Below are 18,204 nucleotides of genomic sequence, written 5' to 3'. Positions count from 1 at the left end.
ATAAAAGTGTGATGTAAAGACTGTGGAACTGGAGAGCCTCGTTAGGGTAAAAGTAAAAAAAAAGTAAAGTCCACATTTGTAAAGCGCACAATCACCCGTAAGGGTCTCTAGGCGCTGGGGGGCCGTTGGGAAGATTAAGCGAGCTATTGCCCAGAGTCACATGGTGCTGGGCTAACCTGCCGCCGGAGCCGGGAACCACACCTCTCCCACAGGTTCATGGGGGCAGCTTAATTAACATTCTATGATTCTGGGCTAATCACTTAGTCAACCCTGCCTAAAAAAAACAACACAAATGTGCTCGTGTAACATAACAGGCGCTCATGTGAAGGGCCATAAAACCCCTTTGGGTCAAGCTTCTACTAAATAAAAGTTAAAAACTGTAAAAAAGAAATCCTGATGAGTGTGAGGTAACGTTAAGTTTTCAGGTAAAATGACCGTATCAGCAGCTCCTTCAAAAAAACTCCACAAATAAGCTGGAGAAAAAAGTAAAAATCTATTCCTTTCTAACTGCTGTGCTGTCTTCTCTGCAGCACAAATGGGGTCATTACAAAGCTATCTACTGTTACAACTACAGATGGTTCTTTTATCTCATTTGCAGATCAAATGTGCTTAATGTTGTGGCATTAGACATTACTAGATGTAATCTGCAGGGAGAATAAAACAAGCACTAACAACGACACTTAGTGTAGCTTTTTATTAATGAAATTGTTGGTTACTCAATGGGTGATGTTTGGTGTATGAGAGTGTGAATGGGTGAGTAACTGAATGTGGGGGATGACTGTGTGGGTAGGTAAATTAGACGACTGGTTATATGAATTGGTTGGATAACCATAGGAAGCTTGATACGGATGGGTGAATATGAGTGAGTAAGTGAATGATGTAAGGTGGGAGAAAGTGAAATAATTGTTGGATGTGGGTAGGTAGGTAGGGGAATGATCTTAAGTGAGTAGTTGAGTGAGTAACTGAGTGGATGACTGTGAGAATGATACGGTGGATAGACGAAAGCTTGTTAAAACAACATGAGTTGACTGAAATTCAACCTGCTGTCTTCAATAACCTATTTTAATGACTGAAAATATAGCAGTGAGTGGGAATGGCAATGTGAATTAGGTGAATGAGTGGAAGGGTAGTTAGAGGAGAATGTATGATTGAGTGAGTGAACAAGTGTGAGTGGGTGAACAGTAGAATGGGTGTGTAGCCTTTGACTGTGTCATGTATTTGCATGTAACTTGCATGATCGAGGTAACTATTAGCGGCAATACTACGTGTCTCTCGGACATCTTTCCAGTGCTCGCCGTCCTCCCCCCCCCGCCCCCCGCACTCCCTCCCCCGAAGGGGCGGCAAGCTGAGGGATAGTCCCGGGCGCCACAAGCTCTAGCTACGCCTCTGCTGGTAGGGGGACCTTGAGGCGAGGGTGAAGGCTGCAAACCTGCATGTAAAGAGATGCTCTGATAATGTGCCCTTGATGATAGGGCAGAGAGCAGCCAGTGTGTGTAAAAAGTGGCGTGATCAGCTCTAACAGGGAGACAGACCTTGAGCACGGGGCGAAGGCCGCGCGCTCGCGCGCTGTGCGCAAAGAGACGGCCTGACCAGCTCCGAAGGGGACGTTTGAGAACAGGCGTGCTGCCTGCAGCACTGACAGGGAGCTATTGTGTGAGTGAACGACGGACCTTGTCTGATACCTTGAAAGTGTTGGCATGTGGAGGATAGACCTTTATAGAGGCCTCTGGTAACTTATTGACAGGGCCTGGCCAAAGGCCGACATACTCAGCATAGAAAGCAGAACTCACCTCGGCTGAGAGAGAGGGATTTGTGAAGAGCGCACAGACTTTCCAAGGCCATCTGGACCAGAGGGAAAAAGGTAAAAGCATTTTGGACAGTGTGGAGGGTGGTTACAGATAGGAAAACTATGGTGTTGTATCATACTGAAGAAAGACCCCTTACCTGGTTGTAGAACCTCAACTCGGTGTCACTTGTATTTAAGTCATGTAGGAGGTTTTAAGTTTACTGTGTGATTTCTTGTACCATTTACTACAAATATTGCCTAAAAACTCTCCAGCCAAACTCAAGTGCAGGCGACTTACATACTACTGCGTCAGAACTCTGTAATTACTAACGTTTCCCAACAACACGGTAAATCTGTGTTTCAAAGCACGGATGAACACATAGTGAGCATGCTCTAAAGATACTGGCTGATGGGGAATATCTGAGGAGGCATTGAGCGTTAATATATGGTGGTGATAATCTGAAGACACAGCATTACTGAGCTGGGTGCATTAAACGTTACAGAGTGGAGCGGCAAAGCGGGACATGCATTCAGTGTTGATGAGTGATGCTGACATCTGAGCAGGCAGGTAGTATTACTGGGTGATGTGGCAAATGTGAGCACGCTCCAGGGATTACTGAGTGATGGTGCAAATATGTATATGCACTGAGGAGCGCTGGTTGAAAGTGCAAAACCGAACATTCATTTAGCATCAACCAATCAGAATTCTTTATTTTAGCTCTAAAGAGCCATAACAGTCATATCATAAAATACACAATACAAAGGGGTTCATACATGATTAAAAGGCAGGGAGAAGACTATTATGAAAATACACCATAAAAACTTCAGAAAGGTCCATTAATAGTGTAATGGCAGCAAAATACCAAGCAATTTCAAAATGTAGATCATAGGCTCAAGGAACTTTAGATGTAATTTAAAACAACAATAACAACAGTTTCAATTCCAAGGCACTGTAAGTTAGAAAAGGCTGCCATGTGGGATCTAAAATCCAATGCATGCAATATGGAGCGCAGGAACTGCCTTCGTTGAGGGAGGTAAAATGTACAAAATAAAGCAAAGTGCAAATTGCTTTGTTCGGCTGGGATCTCACAATGACAAAGGGGTAAGGATGGGATGGGCCACCAAAAAGTGTATGGTTTGTAGTCAAAACCTTTTAAGTAAGAACTTCAGTCTTTTATCGACAATAAACTGTAATTAAAGTGCTGGGCGTAGTAGTAGAGCCCAAAAGTAGACTCTGCACTCTTCCCGCCTATCACCCCGTCGGGACTTGTGCGCATGTTGATAAAAGAGATTTGTTATGTGTGCTGTGGAGATGTTAGATAAAAGAGCCGGGTTATGATAAAAAGCTGGGATGCCTATACTTTCAATGCTGTTTTTGACAGATTTGAGGATTGCATGAGGGTGCAGATATATACATGCACTGAGGAGCACTGGCTGAAAGTGAAAAACTGAACATTCCTGTAGGATTATTGAGTGATGGTGCATATCTGAGTGGTCACTAATGATCAGTGCGTGATGGGAAAATCTGAAAGTGCACTAAGGACTCATGAATGATGGTGCAAATCTGAACATGCACCTGGGCTTGCTGAGTGATGGTGCAAATATATACATGCACTGAGGAACTGTGACTAAGGGTGCAAACTGAACATTGATGTTGCATATCTGGGCAGTCACTAATGATTACTGGGAAAATCTGAACATGCACGAAGGACTCTTGATTGATGCTGCAAATCTGAACATGCACTAAGTGTTATTAAGTGATGGTGCAAATCACATTATGGGCTGTGGCAGGAAACAAGAACAACACCAGCTGCCACGCATTTACTTATTAGTTAATCCACAAACTCATCCATTCACTGGGCCGCTCACTGTTTCATCCATTTATGCACTCCCTAATTCATCCAGCAATGAACTCGCTCAACCATTCATCCATCCACTCATCCATGCAGTTAATCATTCATCCATTCTTCGTCCTTGCATTTAGCCACTCACCCCTTTGCTCATCCATGCACTCACTCATGTACACATGTACGCACCCATTCTTTTTCACCCACTCACCCACCCACACCTGGCCAGTGAATGACAATGCATTTTCCCTTTTCATAAAAGACAGACCTGCTGTCTTAGTCCATGTCTGTTTAAACTCCAGTTAGCAATCCAACATCCTTGTGAGGGAAGGCTGAAAGTCAGTGTGGGAAATGCATCTTAAGCAGGCCACTGGAATTTTGCGATTATGTGGCTGCAGCGATTTTCGCCTAATTGTAGATTTGCCGCATTTGACACATAATCCATAATCTGCTGCATAATGTGCGATTTTTAACAAAAAAATACATTTTGTTTCTAGCTCAAATAGTTTACGAGTCACTTAAAATGTGATGAAACGTGTTGCCCTTCAGTGGAAGGCTCTTGGCTAAGCTAGACTGCACAATTTTCTGTTGTTTATTGCTATATTTGGATGTTAAACTGGTACTAATGAGGTGCAGCCAATACCCAGAGAGAGTTACCACGTTATAAATTGATGAAATAAAGAAGTAATACTATTCCAAAATGTGGCTCATTGTGCCGCATAATTTGCCCTTTCCTGCTGCATAATTTACTGAACCCTGCTGCATAATCTGACCCTCCCCTGCCGCATAATCCCAGTGACCCTGATTTTAAGGCATGATCTGTGAGATGGTTTGAGCATCTTATGATCGAGCTACAGCGGTGTTTCCAATTACAGTGTTTGCAAAATGTTGTTTATTATCTGCTCCTTTAATGGGATGTGATGGTTGTGCAGCTAACAGCAGGTTTGTTGAAGTTTGTAAAAAACATATACAGCACAACATGAAAGAACACAATTATTACAAAATAACGCAACACAATAAGACAACCCTACAACAGAAACATAAAAACACAACAGCAAAACAACAGTACAACCACAGTGCAACTTAACAGTCAACAGATCTCAACAGTAGCACAAAGACAACACATAAACAGCTCATTATTTATTTATTTTTGGATTTGTAATGCGCATGGCTGCCTCAGCAACGAGGCGTCCCAGCGCAACCAGAAACTAAGATACAGGAGACCAAGGAGAGCGGGGTCTAGAATTAGACGGCCAATGTAGGAAAAAAACAGGTCTTTAACGCTTTACGAAAGGCCAGATGATTCGTAGTGCTTCTCATAAAGACTGGAAGTGAATTCCAAAGCTTTGCCGCCAGGTAACAAAAGGAGCGACCTCCGGCTCTCGCTTTCCAGACTCACGGAATGTGGGCCAGTGCAAGATCCGCGGAGCGTAGTAGACGCCCCGGCTCAAAAGGCGCCAGCAAATGAAGTAACTCTGCTGGAGCCTGATGTGTCAGAATCTTATGAGAAAAACATAACACCTTAAACTCGATGCGCTTTTCAACCGATAGCCAATGGAGTTTAGGGAGCACATGCGCCACTGAGCAGGATCTAGGCAGTGCAACCAAAAGCCAGGCCACCGCGTTCTGAACCCTCTGCAGCCGCCTTGATACTCGCCTTATTTGCACCCAAGTAAAGAGAGTTACTGTGGTCCAATCTGGACAAGATAGAAGCCTGTACAATGGTCTGGCGCACCTTGGGAGGGGAAAAAACCCAGCAGCGGTCTTAGACCACGCAACAGCCCAAAACAAACCCCAGCCTCGGCTTTTGTTTGTTTATCAAAGGTCAAGCCATTATCAAACCACACACCGAGGTTCTTCACAACCTCCTGGGGCGGGTTTGAGACGATCCCGCCAGCACTGCTCAGATCAAAGCTCCCCGTCCTTGCCGAACAACAAGATCTCCGACTTGCTGGCGTTAAGCTGCAAACAATTCGCTGCCATTCAGTCTGAGATGGCCAGGAGATCGTCCTTGAACTTCCCCAAACTGGCTTTGCACTTCTTAGAGAAAGCAATTACCAGTTGGGTGTCGTCTGCATATGACACCAGGGACAGCCCTCTGCCCTTTGCCACCTCCGCCAGCGGTCTAACATACAGGTTAAACAAAAGTGGACTTAGGACCAAGCCCTGTGGCACCCCCCGCTGCAGGACAAACTCCTGGGAATTAAATGGAGGAACTGAAACCTGGAAGGACCTATCTTTAAGAAAGGACCGAATCCATGCTAAGGCCATGTCTCCAATCCCAACTTCCAGGAGGCGTTTCAGGAGTATGTCATGGGAAACGGTGTAAAATGCGGCACTAAAGTCCAAAAGAACCAGTGCCGCCGAGTCCCCGACATCCAAGCTGCCCCGAATGGCCTCCGACACAACCAAAAGCGCAGACTCAGTGCTATGCCTGGGTTGGCAGATCAAAAATGGCGTTCTGCTCAATGAAATTCGCTAGAGTAGGTGACCGTATAAGGTGACCGCATAAGAACAAGTGGAGAACATATAGGAGAGGTGGAAGGCTGAAAATCCTCCAGGACTGGGGCACTTGCCATTCTCTGATGGCCCAAGCACAACCCTCCTTTAAATAATGTCCCAGTGTGTCTGTAGCGCCCTCTTCCTGTTGTGCCATCCTAAGCAGCTAGGTGTGCACAGCAGGGCGGCTATATGCCGCAAGCATCTGGGTGAGTTGCAGGTGCAAGAGCCTCCCGGTTTGTCAATCTGGAGTCTGTGCTTCCGCCCAGAGCCAATGCTGTGCTTAGAACCACAAACTCAGACCCACAGGGTCAGATGATGAAAGGCGGAGTCATGCTAAATGACAGCACTACCTGGGAGCTCTTGGCTGAAAGGACACCATCCATTTAAGGCTAAAAAATATGGCCCTTTATCATGAAAATAACCTTTTGTTTGTGGGAATAAAATTATTGTGCAAAATGAAACGTGTCTTTTGATAGTGAAATGCCAGTATTTTCTGAAAGTGGCTTGCTGCTTTTCAGATACAAAGATTGTGATTGTGGTTCCTTCGTACCAGAGGACACTGGCTGCTATAGAGTTGTTATTCCATGACACATCAGGAGGCTCCTCTATATTGCTAAACTTTCAGTGATATTATTGTTACTATCATTGCACCTGAGGCTTCAGCATGTGAGATTGCTGTAAGGAGTCTGCTGCCTGATGCTGTGAGCTCTAAATAATTTGACAGTGACGTTACAGTAAAAGCCTGAAGGACTTGTCGTCTGCTTCCTACCCCCTGTGATTGTGAGATTTGAGAATGTTTCATTCATCCACCCGACCTCTCCCAATTAGAAATCAAGTGATAACATATAGCTGAGAGTAAGCTTTAAAGAGACAGGAAGGAAAAATGATTTGAAAAAGATGGCATGTGGCATTGCATAATCAGATTTCTTTGGGACAGTTTGTAATGCATTTAGCCCTTTAGCCAATAATTGAATTATGCTGAAAATCCACTGTTTTGCCATATTTTGTATGAAAGTTTTCTGGGGGACTTGGAGGGGTTGGCGAATGAGCCCAACATACGCCAGGTGAGTGAGTCTTGCCTGCCATATGACAGACATAATAAGAATATTTCATCACTGCTCATTCAGACCCTCTGTATTTTTAGGTAATGTATTGTGAAAATTGTTCGGTAAAACGCTGCATTTTTACATGATTTGTTCAAGATGTTCACAAGAAGCATAAACCCCCATGAACCCATATTTAAAGTCAGATTTGTTTGCTTCAGCCACTTCCTTGTGGAAATTTGAAGAAGATATTTACGCCCCACCCCTTTCACAGCTCACCAGCCTCCCCGGTGTAAAACTCATCAATTATCACTGCTGCCCTTGAGACTTCAAACTGAAGATACAACTCAATCCTCGACCCCTTCTAAGCCATGTCCTTGGTTAGTAGAGCACGACACACACACACACACACACACACACACACACACACACACACAGACACACATGCACACACGCACACACCTCTCTCTCTGAACTAAAGCTTCTGCTCTCTCTATACTAGGAGCTCTGGGGCATATTAACAAGGAACAGGGAAAATTAATGCTAAGGGCGCTTAGCGTTAACTTTTTTGACGCCCGCTATCGCTGGATAATATCGCCTGGTTATCGCGTTATTAACAACGCTAACGGCCTAGGCGATGCAAAATCCAGCGATAGCGGCATTTTTGGGAGGTTATCGCTGGTAATGCAGCGATAAAACTACAAGGATAGGGATACCCTTGTTGATAGCCCATGGTGGACTTAGCCATGTAATCCACCTCCCATTGGATTACATGGTTAAGTCTGAAAATTAGCAGACGTAAAAAAGCAGCGTTAACCGTGGGTAGCGCTGCTTTTTTTGTTTCTAACAGGGTTAGCGTGAAGCTTGAATATAGGAGAAATGTCGCTTAGCGACATTTCTCCTATTATTTTGCTCTGGAACGCCCACTTTGCATCTCATTAGAGATGCAAAGGAAGCGTAGTGAAAAAGGGTGCTAACATGGGATTTTGCATGTTAGCACCCTGTTGTTGATAGGGCGATATTTTTATAAACCCCTTGTTAATATGCCCCTATATGTGTTAGCAACAACACAGGTGGGCACCTTTAGCCCTGTGTTACTTGTGTTTCTCACCACTTGATCTGGTGGAGCATTGGAACAAGCTGTGAGACTATGTCATACCACTCCCATACCAACCATGGGATGAGGGTCACATGCTTCTACCCCCTTGGTGGCATGCCTCTTCATCCTAACCTAGCTAGCCACCGCCAACTCTTCAGAGTAAGGGTAGGAGGCACATTGTGGACAAATCAGATGCATCCCTCCACACAAACCTGTTGGAAATGAAGGAAATCTGGATGCTGAGGGCTTTCCTATCAGTTCTGAAATCCAAGGTTGTGACGGTCAACACACTCACAACAACCTTTTCTGCACCTGGACACTTGGGAATTCAGGCATGCCATTTGACTTGGGCTCTATGGTGAATTTACCCTCATTGTGAGACTGGGGAACAGCTAGGACTTGGCACTAGGATAAAGTTATCTTCATGGTAACTGGGGTACTCTCTCAGACTCTGATAAGGAGTGTTCCAAAAATTTCCACTGCATGCGCAAACTCCCATTTACACGAGGATTGCACTTATATCTTATGTGGTAATTACCGCATGTCCTTAATTTTCCCAGGTAAATTCAACTAATCTCATCTGAAATTTAACAGAGCAAAAATGCTTCTTCAACATTGGCATATGTGACATTTGATTGATTGATTTTAGAGCTTGTATAGCGCATACTGTCACCCTACGGGTATCCTGGCGCTTCAGACTAATATGGTATTACCAGAGTGGAAACAGGTCGTAGCAGAGAGAAAAGAGAGGGACAGGAACTTAAGCCTTGGGATAGATCCAGGTATTTAGGTTCCTGCGAAACTCCAACAGGGAGTTAACTTGTCTGAGGCTCTGAGGGAGTTCATTCCACAAACGGGCGCCAACCACGCTGAAAGCCCTTCCTCCTAACCTAGACTGTTTAAATCGGGGAATCGTCAGTAGGCCAACACTAGAGGAGCGGAGCTGCCTTGTAGGACGATACCATGTAAACCTTTCCTGTAGGGGGACAGGACCTAGCTCATGCACTGCTCTAAAAACCAGACACAGAGCTTTAAAGTGGACCCTTACCCTAATAGGCAGCCAGTGTAGCTCTCTCAGAGCCAAGGTTGTAGAAGAACTCCGTGGCCTACCAAAGGCCAGTTTAGCTGCTGCAGACTGGATTCTTTGCAACCCCTGAAGAATGTACAAGGGGGCCCCAAATATAGGGAGTTGCAATAATCCAGCCTGCTTCCCACATTTGGTATGGAAAGCACCAAAATCCATGTTATTTGCAATTTTACACGGGTACACTTGTAAAAGATTCCTTTTGGCGCACACTGTAAATTCTAAACACAGAGTATCAGACTTTATTAAAAGCTAAAAGCAGAAAATATCAATATCCAATTTGGGGTACTCGTAATAGGATTTTTTAACACCCTCTCACCATTATCAACACCCTAACACAATTACCAACACCCTCACACCAAGACATCAGCCACTGCTTGCTTCCTTAATTACTTCCAGGTAATCCCAGATGTGCTGGTTTGGGGGTGTATACCTGCCTACGTGGCACTGTCATGCTGACCTCTGTATCATAATAGCTATCCAAGCAGTTTTTGATCCTGCTACTAATAAGATAATAAGAAAAAAGGCTACAGAATCAGGATCTCATTAAGACACAACATGGTTTTATTTACACCTCCTCTGCTCCCTCATTCCTTCACTTCAGTAACACTGGAGGCATAGTTACTGGTTGTTACATATGCTTTCTGTAAATGGAGCCCCTGGGTGAAGGACACCTGATCCACACATCTACCATGGATTAATAATTCTGATGGGGTTCATGACTCCTGTTACTGCCTCCATTGGAATTACAAAGCAGTGTGTAAGTAAGCCCTATGCATAACAGCATCACCATAAAGGTAGCTTTATACTTCTTGGCTTTGCATTGTTTACACCATTCCCAACACTCCTCATATTCTCATTGTGCTCGGCTCGTCACTTCTGTTCAAGCCTAATCAGCCTTCTTTTAACCTCTGCAGATTCCACCTTTGAAGAACCTGCCATTGAGAGATTGACAGAGGACTGATCGTTGGCCATGTCGCGTCTCATTGTGACACCAGAGGTCTCCCTAGCGGATGAGCATCTCAGAATACGTGTTTCCGGCCTCTCGTCCCGCCAGCTTGTGACCCTCCAGGCATCGCTGACTGATGAGAAGGGAGTCGCGTTCAGCTCCAAGGCATTCTACAGGGCGGATGAGGATGGGGAGCTGGACCTGGACCAAGCAAGTGCCACAGGAGGGTATTACAGGGGCGTGGTGCCCATGGGTCTCATTTGGTTCCTCAAACCAGAGAAGCCTTACCGTCAGCTTGTGAAGCGAGACGTCATGGGCAGTCCTTTCCGTATCACACTGGATCTTTACGACTCCTTCCAAACAGTGCCGAGCCATGAAGTTCAGCCCATGGCCAGCCAGACAGTAGAGAGGTGGTATGCTACTCCAGGGGTACAGAGAATACCTATCAAGGACGGCAGAGTCCGTGGCGCCCTTTTCCTTCCACCAGGTGAACACAAATGTTATAACATATGTATTCCTATTTTTAGGTATGGGCACTTGCGTCACCCACCGTTGGCGAAAACATTGGAAACAGAGATAAGAGTACATATGATGTATAAGTGCACATACATGTAGAGTTCTTTGGTATAAACCTAGGGCATCTCCTTTTGACTGCTGGTTCACAGGATTGGAGTTTCTTGGCATAGAAAAGACAAGTGTAGTAGAAGTTAATTGTTACAGAGCCCCATCTCATCCCCTGTGCCTGTGTAGACCTGCCTTACTGATCTCAACAACCTCTTACATTCATTAGTTGTCACACAGAGCTCTACCTCACACTCTGTACCTGAATGACATGCCTAAATGAGCTCAACATCCTCTTTACACTCATTAGGTGACCCACAGAGCTCTACCTCACACTCTGTATCTAAATGGCATGCCTTACTGAGGTTACCCATCCTCTGTACATGCTTTAGATGTTCTCAATGTTTTAACTAAAAGGTTCAATGTATTGAGTCACAGTATTGAGGCCTTGTGAGTCCCACAGGACAGTGGGCCCTTGCCATTAAAGAAAACCTACACAGGGCAAAATCCAAAGTCAAATTTATAAAGGTTTACTAAATAATTAAGAGTCGTTAAAGAAGGCAAAAATGTATTTGTTAAATTTATTATCAATAATCAATCAAAAATACAAATGTGAAAGGATCAACATAAGGTTTACTTCCAATCACATAAATAGGCAATTCAATTCTAAGGTAAAGAAAAAGTCTAAGTATAGAATCAATAAACAGTCTGACACAGAGATTGCTCAATCTGAAATGCAAGAAAAGTCTGGCATACATCCCAGAAAGGGCGTATTTTATAGGTTTTCAGACAGTGAAAAGCACACTCTAGACATTGTGTGAAATGAGATCATAGAACTAACAACAAATCATCATTAGTAAAGACATCACACATGAAATAAGAATCATTTAGGATTACCTGCTTTGTGTGTATAATTAATCATTAGATCATAAGGCAATAACTTTGCAACACCAAACAATAAGAGACTCATGATATAAACAGGCCACTAAACACGCCCGAGCAAATGACTTTAAATTGTAACTGTACTAGTACATCCTGAAATGGTTTCCTTCTACGGTGTAATACATTTTATACAATACTAGAAAAACGTCACCAAGAAAATTTCTCTCATTTTCTGAAATGGAAGATTACAGGAGAGAAAATATGCATGAAGGACAGCGTCTCACATTTTACAATGATTTGTGCATGTCAGTGCGAGAAAGCTGAGGCACAGCAGATGCTAACTTGAGGCCTGGTGATTTAAATTACTGCCTACTTGTGTTAACTTTAACACATCATAATAAACATTATTTTCTAATTATCAAAAGTGCTCTTATAATGTGCTACTGAGCTCGACCTCACTCTCTGGGCCCGATTCACAGAATGAACTTAAGACTCAATCCTAAACTTACTACTATTTTGGTATTCACAGAATACACTTACTACTTTTGGCATTCACAGAATGAACTTACTACTTTTGGTATTCACAGAAGTTAGGATTTTGTCTTAAGTTTGTCTCAAGACAAACTTAAGACAGACTTAAGACAAAATCCTAACTTCTGTGAATACCAAAAGTAGTAAGTGCATTCTGTGAATACCAAAATAGTAGTAAGTTTAGGATTGAGTCTTAAGTTCATTCTGTGAATCGGGCCCTCTGTACCTGTATGACATACTGAGAACCAACTCCTCTGTACATGCATCAGGTGTGCCACTGAGCTCTACTTCATCCTCTGTACCTGTATAAAGTGCCTTATTGAGCTCCTTATCCTCTGAACATGGATACAATGTGCCGCAGAGACCTACTGCACACTGTGTATGTGTATAATATGCTTTACGGAGCAACTTACCCCCTGTACACACATTCAATAAGCCACTGAGCTCAACGTCACCCTCTGTACCTGTGTAACATGTTTTCTTAGCTCCCTTTCCTCTGTACATGCAATAGATGTGCCACTTAGCTCTATTTCACCCTCTGGACCTGTGTGAGATACTGGTATGAGCTCCCCATACCATTACATGGATAAAATATAAGAAGCTTTATCCCATCCACTGCACCTGTCTGAAATATTACTAAATTCACTTATTTTGTAATCCCTGTATGAAATGCTACTTTGCTTCACTGTATAAAATGTTCTGAGGTCTTACTTTTCACCTGTACCTTTCTGAAACGGATGAGATTTGCTTATCCTCATTTAACCCCTTGGACGCTCATGACGAGCTCAGCTCGTCATGAGTTACGCCTCTCGTAGGCTCATGACGAGCTGAGCTCGTCATGAACCGCGGGTTTTTGAAAAAGTCAGCGCACAGCGGGAAAATGCGCCGCACGCATGGGGTTAATAAAACGTTATCTGTTTCCCGCTTTTCTACTGCCCAAGTATGAAATGTCACTGAGTCGCTTTTCATCTCTTTTACTTCTCTGAAATGCTACTGACCTCTATCCATCTCATCCACTATAACTGTATGAGCTCCCTCTTGCCCACACACTCAGGATTGCACCCTGCTTACCTGGTGTGTAGGTGCCTCACTGACAGACACCAGCCCAATGATTGATGGCAGGACACTCTTGAGTGAAACTCACACAAGAACAGATGATGAAAAGGGAAACACATAACAAGTGTTGCCCCTCTTCATGCCAAGAGGGGAGAAAGTGAAATACACCTCAGTAGCATATTTTGTATTTCTTCAAAGTGAGAGAGTCAGAAGGGCCTTTATGGTGACTCCAGGGGCTATAAAAACTGCGGCATTATGAGTTCGACCCTGAGATTGCACTTATAAAAGGGGAGGACCTTGCATATGAATTTACCACATGTTATGGTTTTTTATGTGTATCTATAAAGCACACTTTCTCCCACAAAGCTATCTTGATGCTGAGCAGGTGTGTGTGCTTAGCCCAACCTACGGTAGGTTGGTTAATTAAAAAGCCAGGTCTTCAGCTTTTTTCGAAGTACAAGAAGAGAGGAGGAGGCTCTGATGTGGAGTGGGAGGTCATTCCACTCTCAAGGAGTGATGTAAGAGATAGCCCGTCCTGATCTGGTTCTGGGTATGCATGGGGTCTGTGCGAGTCGGAGTCCCGTGGAGTGGAGGTGTTTGGGTGGCTGATGGAAGGAGATGCCACTGTTCAGGTAGGTGTGTCCTAAGTTCTGTAGTGCCTTGAATTTCTGTGTGAAGATTTTGAATTGAGCCTGTTTGTTGTCTGGAGCCATTGTAGCTGCCTGAGGTGTGGTGTGATGTGACTTCTGGCTGCCGAGTACAGGATGGTTTGTAGTCTTCTACTGAATTGCTTGGTGATCTCAGCGTATAGGGTGTTCCCATAGTCCAATTTGCTGTTGACTGCAGCATGAGTAAGTTTTTCTAGTGTTGCTTACGAGCCCTTCTTCAGCATCTTGAGGGTGTAGAAGTAGTATGCAGCGACGGTGTTCACTTGTGCGTTCATATCCAGTTTGCTGTTGGTGATTATTTCAAGGTTCCTGGCATGGGCTCTGGGTGTGGGTATGTGTCTCAGCTTGACCAACCCACACCCACACCATTTGGAGTCCTATGTTAGGGTGTTCTTCAGAAGATTACCACTTTTGTCTTGTCTGAGTTGAGCTTGAGAAAGTTGACTTTCATCCAGTTAGCAACTTTGGTCATGCAGATGGTGAACTTGTCTCTTGAGTTGGGGGTCTTGTCCAAGAGGGAGAGTATGAGTTTTGTATCATCTGTGAAGGAGAGGATGTTGATGTTGTGTGTGCGTATGGTGTTGGACAGAGAGATCATGTATGCTTTGAAGAGGGTGGATCTGAGCTATGAATTTTGAAGCACAATGCAGATGAGTTTGCGGGGGTTCCTAGGAGTCCTCATTTATGGTTTCATTTTCAGCAGGAGATTTCAACTGCTTTGAATAGCCATAGTCCTCAGGGGGAGAGTACACTCGCATGAGGTCTTTCCACATTTCGCATAATCCCTAGTTACCTGGCAACTTCAACTACAGGGCCCATCTGAGATTATGAGAAACTCTCAAAGACAGCCTATGTTCTCATGATACCCTACATTTGTGCGATTGTTTGGCAGCCACTGTTAACCCTAGATTAACAAAATACGTTTTATAGCTGTGTGTGGCATTGCTATCCCAAATTCCCAATATCATCCTTCTACCGGACACCCAGTGTTCAATGATGACTCTCACATGAGAACAGTGACATGATGTTTACATCATTACATGCACTTCTACAGCCGTGTACTTGACCATAACAGTTATATACACACTTTTAAACTGCTGCCCTACAGCAAAAGAAAAGGGCAAGAATGCTCTGTATCCATTACATACGGTGCATTCCTGTTTTTTCCCCTGCGCCTGCACAAAAAGAATCACAAGAGGCTTTTTTCTCTTTCTATGTGGGCTGCAGCAACACCCATGTAACGCCCCTTTCACACAAGTTGTTGCATGAAAGGGGTACATATTCATATGGCCATGAAAATTCACGTAACATGGCTTTATGTGGCCTCATAAATATGCCAGTGGCACATTGCGCCACCAGAATGTAAAAAATGTGACGTTCTAGCGATACAAAAGTGCCGCCAGTACTTACTGTTTAAAAGTTCATGGCAGAGGCGGGGCCTTCTGCGTTACCTCCAGCTTCCTATACCATTTAAATAAATCTTTTGTGGTGCCAGTGTCTCTCCTTGGAGCACCACAACAAAGAATAAATGGAAAACCCCTTGCAGGTAATTATGGGGTGCAACTATCTAGAGCAATGAATATTTTATGAGCGGCTACCCAGGGAACCTACACCTCATCATAATGTGGTGACTGAGGGGGGAGACCCACGGCCCGTGGTCTGCGGACCCCCAGACAGCTCCCAGGATGGGTGCTAGTGGAAGCCGGCTAAGCATTTTTTGGGTGAGTGCCTCAGTCCCACCCAGGACACCTAAAACATTTGTATCAGTTGAGGGCTGCAGGTGGTGGCTCAATGTCCTCATGGCCCTGCGGACTTCGCAGCCAAAACTCATCCTGGGTGCCAGTTCCAGCCAGCAATAGTGAATGCGCTCTTGCCCTACAGGAGCAGCCTGAATTTCTGCTCATGCACCAGGAGCAATGCACTGTTTCCTGCCCGGGCTTTCGTGGGTAGGGGGTACATTTCTGTATCGCACAGCAGAAGTCTTATCATGCTTGTCGGCTCCAAGGGATGAGGTTCCTGTGGCCAATACCTGGCAAAAGTTGCGGGGAGGCACACACAGTCCCCCCCCAATCCATAATGATATACTTTAATTAAAAAAACAAATTGCACAGGCCAGAGGTAAGGTGGGGTCCCCAGGGATTATACTTGGCTCCTCCTCCCCATATTTTAAGTATAAATGAATGCACTGGCCCAGTGGTACTGACCGTGGGCCACTCCAGGGGGATTATAATAGAAATGGGCGGTACTACATTTTTGTTTCTAATTTTGACCTCTCGGTATCCCTACCTTGGCCCCTATATGGTATTTACTTTTTTCCAGGACACAGGTATTAAGCTCCCAAGTCCTAACCTGGCTGCTCAACTACTTTGCTGATGTTGCAGGCAGCCAACCAAATCCGATCTTTTGATTTTCAGGCCCTACAAGAGTCCCACACTGCTAGATATCTATACATTTCGAACCTTACTTTCTCAAAAACTACTTACCAGATTGACACCAAATCCTAAAAAGCACAACTTATGGTAAAGATCTATCTTGATGTTAAATTTGGTATAATTCTGTTCAGCTATTATTTCTGTATCATTGTCTAATTTCCCTAAGGAAAGTGCATGAAGAAAGCTTTTTGGCACCACGTTTTCTTGACTCCTCTTCATGGTTCGGCCTGAAACTTTCCACAAAGGAGCTGAGGTGGACGATATTTTTTGGGGATCGTTTTGTGAATATTCTACAAATGGCACCAAAGTTATAAGCAAAACAAAAAACGACACGAGAGATAGAGAAAAAGAAAAATATATATATATATGTAAATATATATATATATATTTATAATTCACTGAAAAAACGAGACAGAGGAAAAAAAAAAATATATATATTTAATATTCACTGACAAAACATAAGGTTAAAGGGATGTTATACTTAGGTTAAAATGTCAGTTAAAAAATACCATTTTAAACCACTGAAATGTATCAGTTATAGTTATCTCAAGTTACGATAAGGTATGCCCTAAGGTAACTATAATGTGCACCCTCGCCCGGAGGAAGCAGCTGTTTTTGCTTGCTCTCTTTTGGGGGGAAGCAGTGTGTGTTTTCATGCCTGCATTTTCATAGCTCCCGTCAGGTGGGTTGAACTCTCAAATTCCAAAGACATTAATTACAATTACAATTCAAACGTTGGTTCAACAACAATTTTCAAGAACGAAGGGGGATAGAAGGGAACACACCACAGAAGCGATGCAATTTAGACCAAAGTAAAATTATTTACTAGAATATAATATACAACAGACAATGAATATGGCTGTCAGTGAAACATTACATAGACAGCGAGAGGTGATTAAAGTGCAGAATAAGTGACTTATGGTGATATGTGAAGTCAAAAGTGCTATGCATATATTATCAACATGGGTGACACATAAAACAATGAAAACAATTGTATTCTTCTCTGTCCATTCCTTAATGTAATGTAATTGTATCTTAGCTAATATTGCGCATTTCTGCTATCTTCCTTTCACGGAATATAGCGCAGCAATTTTGCCTGCTGCCCTGTGTGAAAAATGTGTAAATCTGCCTCTAAGTGCCCAAACAGATGGAACCTCTTCATGCACAGATCAGAACACTTTTTAGGATAAGACCTAGAGTCTCTCCATGTTTATGTTTTCAGATCTATTCCTCACTGAAAAACACATACATATAAGGATACAAAGAGGGGCTTTCAGTCAGCGGTCTTGTCCATTGGTGTGTTAGGCAGTCATTCACATTTTAATTTCGTCCACTGCAGCATAAAGGATGGGGAAGTTGGTCAATTCGCTTTAGTCACTGGCTTTTCTCACTGTAAGTGGCAGCATTTTGACTCTGAACATGTGCATATCCCAATATGACATCCTGTGCATCCGCACACATTTGGTCGCATATGTATGCCATGGCAGCCATCCTGGAATGCCCTCTGTATGTTTACTATACCAAGATGGCGGACATGGGGCTTTTTTGGAATACTATACTAACAATAAACCATAGCAAAGGAAACACATATGGGTAAAGTCAAAATCTCCGTTGCATGAATCATTATAGGTCTTAACCTCATCCATGCTGGTGACGAGCTCAGCTCGTCGTGGATTACAGTTGAGCTCCACTCATGACGAGCTGAGCTCGTCACGGGCGTTGGAACCTTCGCACGCGGGGCTAATTTCCCCGCTGTGCTGAACG

General features: G+C 43.8%; 1 protein-coding gene across 1 annotated transcript in view; it reads left to right on the top strand.

Moving 5' to 3' along the window:
* Positions 1-1,521: 1,521 nt before the first annotated feature.
* Positions 1,522-18,204, top strand: part of LOC144790060 (acyl-coenzyme A amino acid N-acyltransferase 2-like) — a 40,487-nt gene continuing 23,804 nt past the window's right edge. The window contains exons 1-2 of the mRNA XM_078665355.1: positions 1,522-1,861; positions 10,279-10,797. Of these exons, the coding sequence (XP_078521481.1) occupies positions 10,335-10,797 (463 nt within the window). The 5' untranslated portion in view covers positions 1,522-1,861; positions 10,279-10,334. The remainder of the gene's footprint in view (positions 1,862-10,278; positions 10,798-18,204) is intronic.

The sequence above is a fragment of the Lissotriton helveticus genome, chromosome 1_1 (genome assembly GCF_964261635.1).
Source record: "Lissotriton helveticus chromosome 1_1, aLisHel1.1, whole genome shotgun sequence".
Lineage (NCBI taxonomy): Eukaryota > Metazoa > Chordata > Amphibia > Caudata > Salamandridae > Lissotriton > Lissotriton helveticus.
Note: the sequence above shows the minus strand (reverse complement) of the source record. Positions and strands in the feature narration are given on the sequence as shown.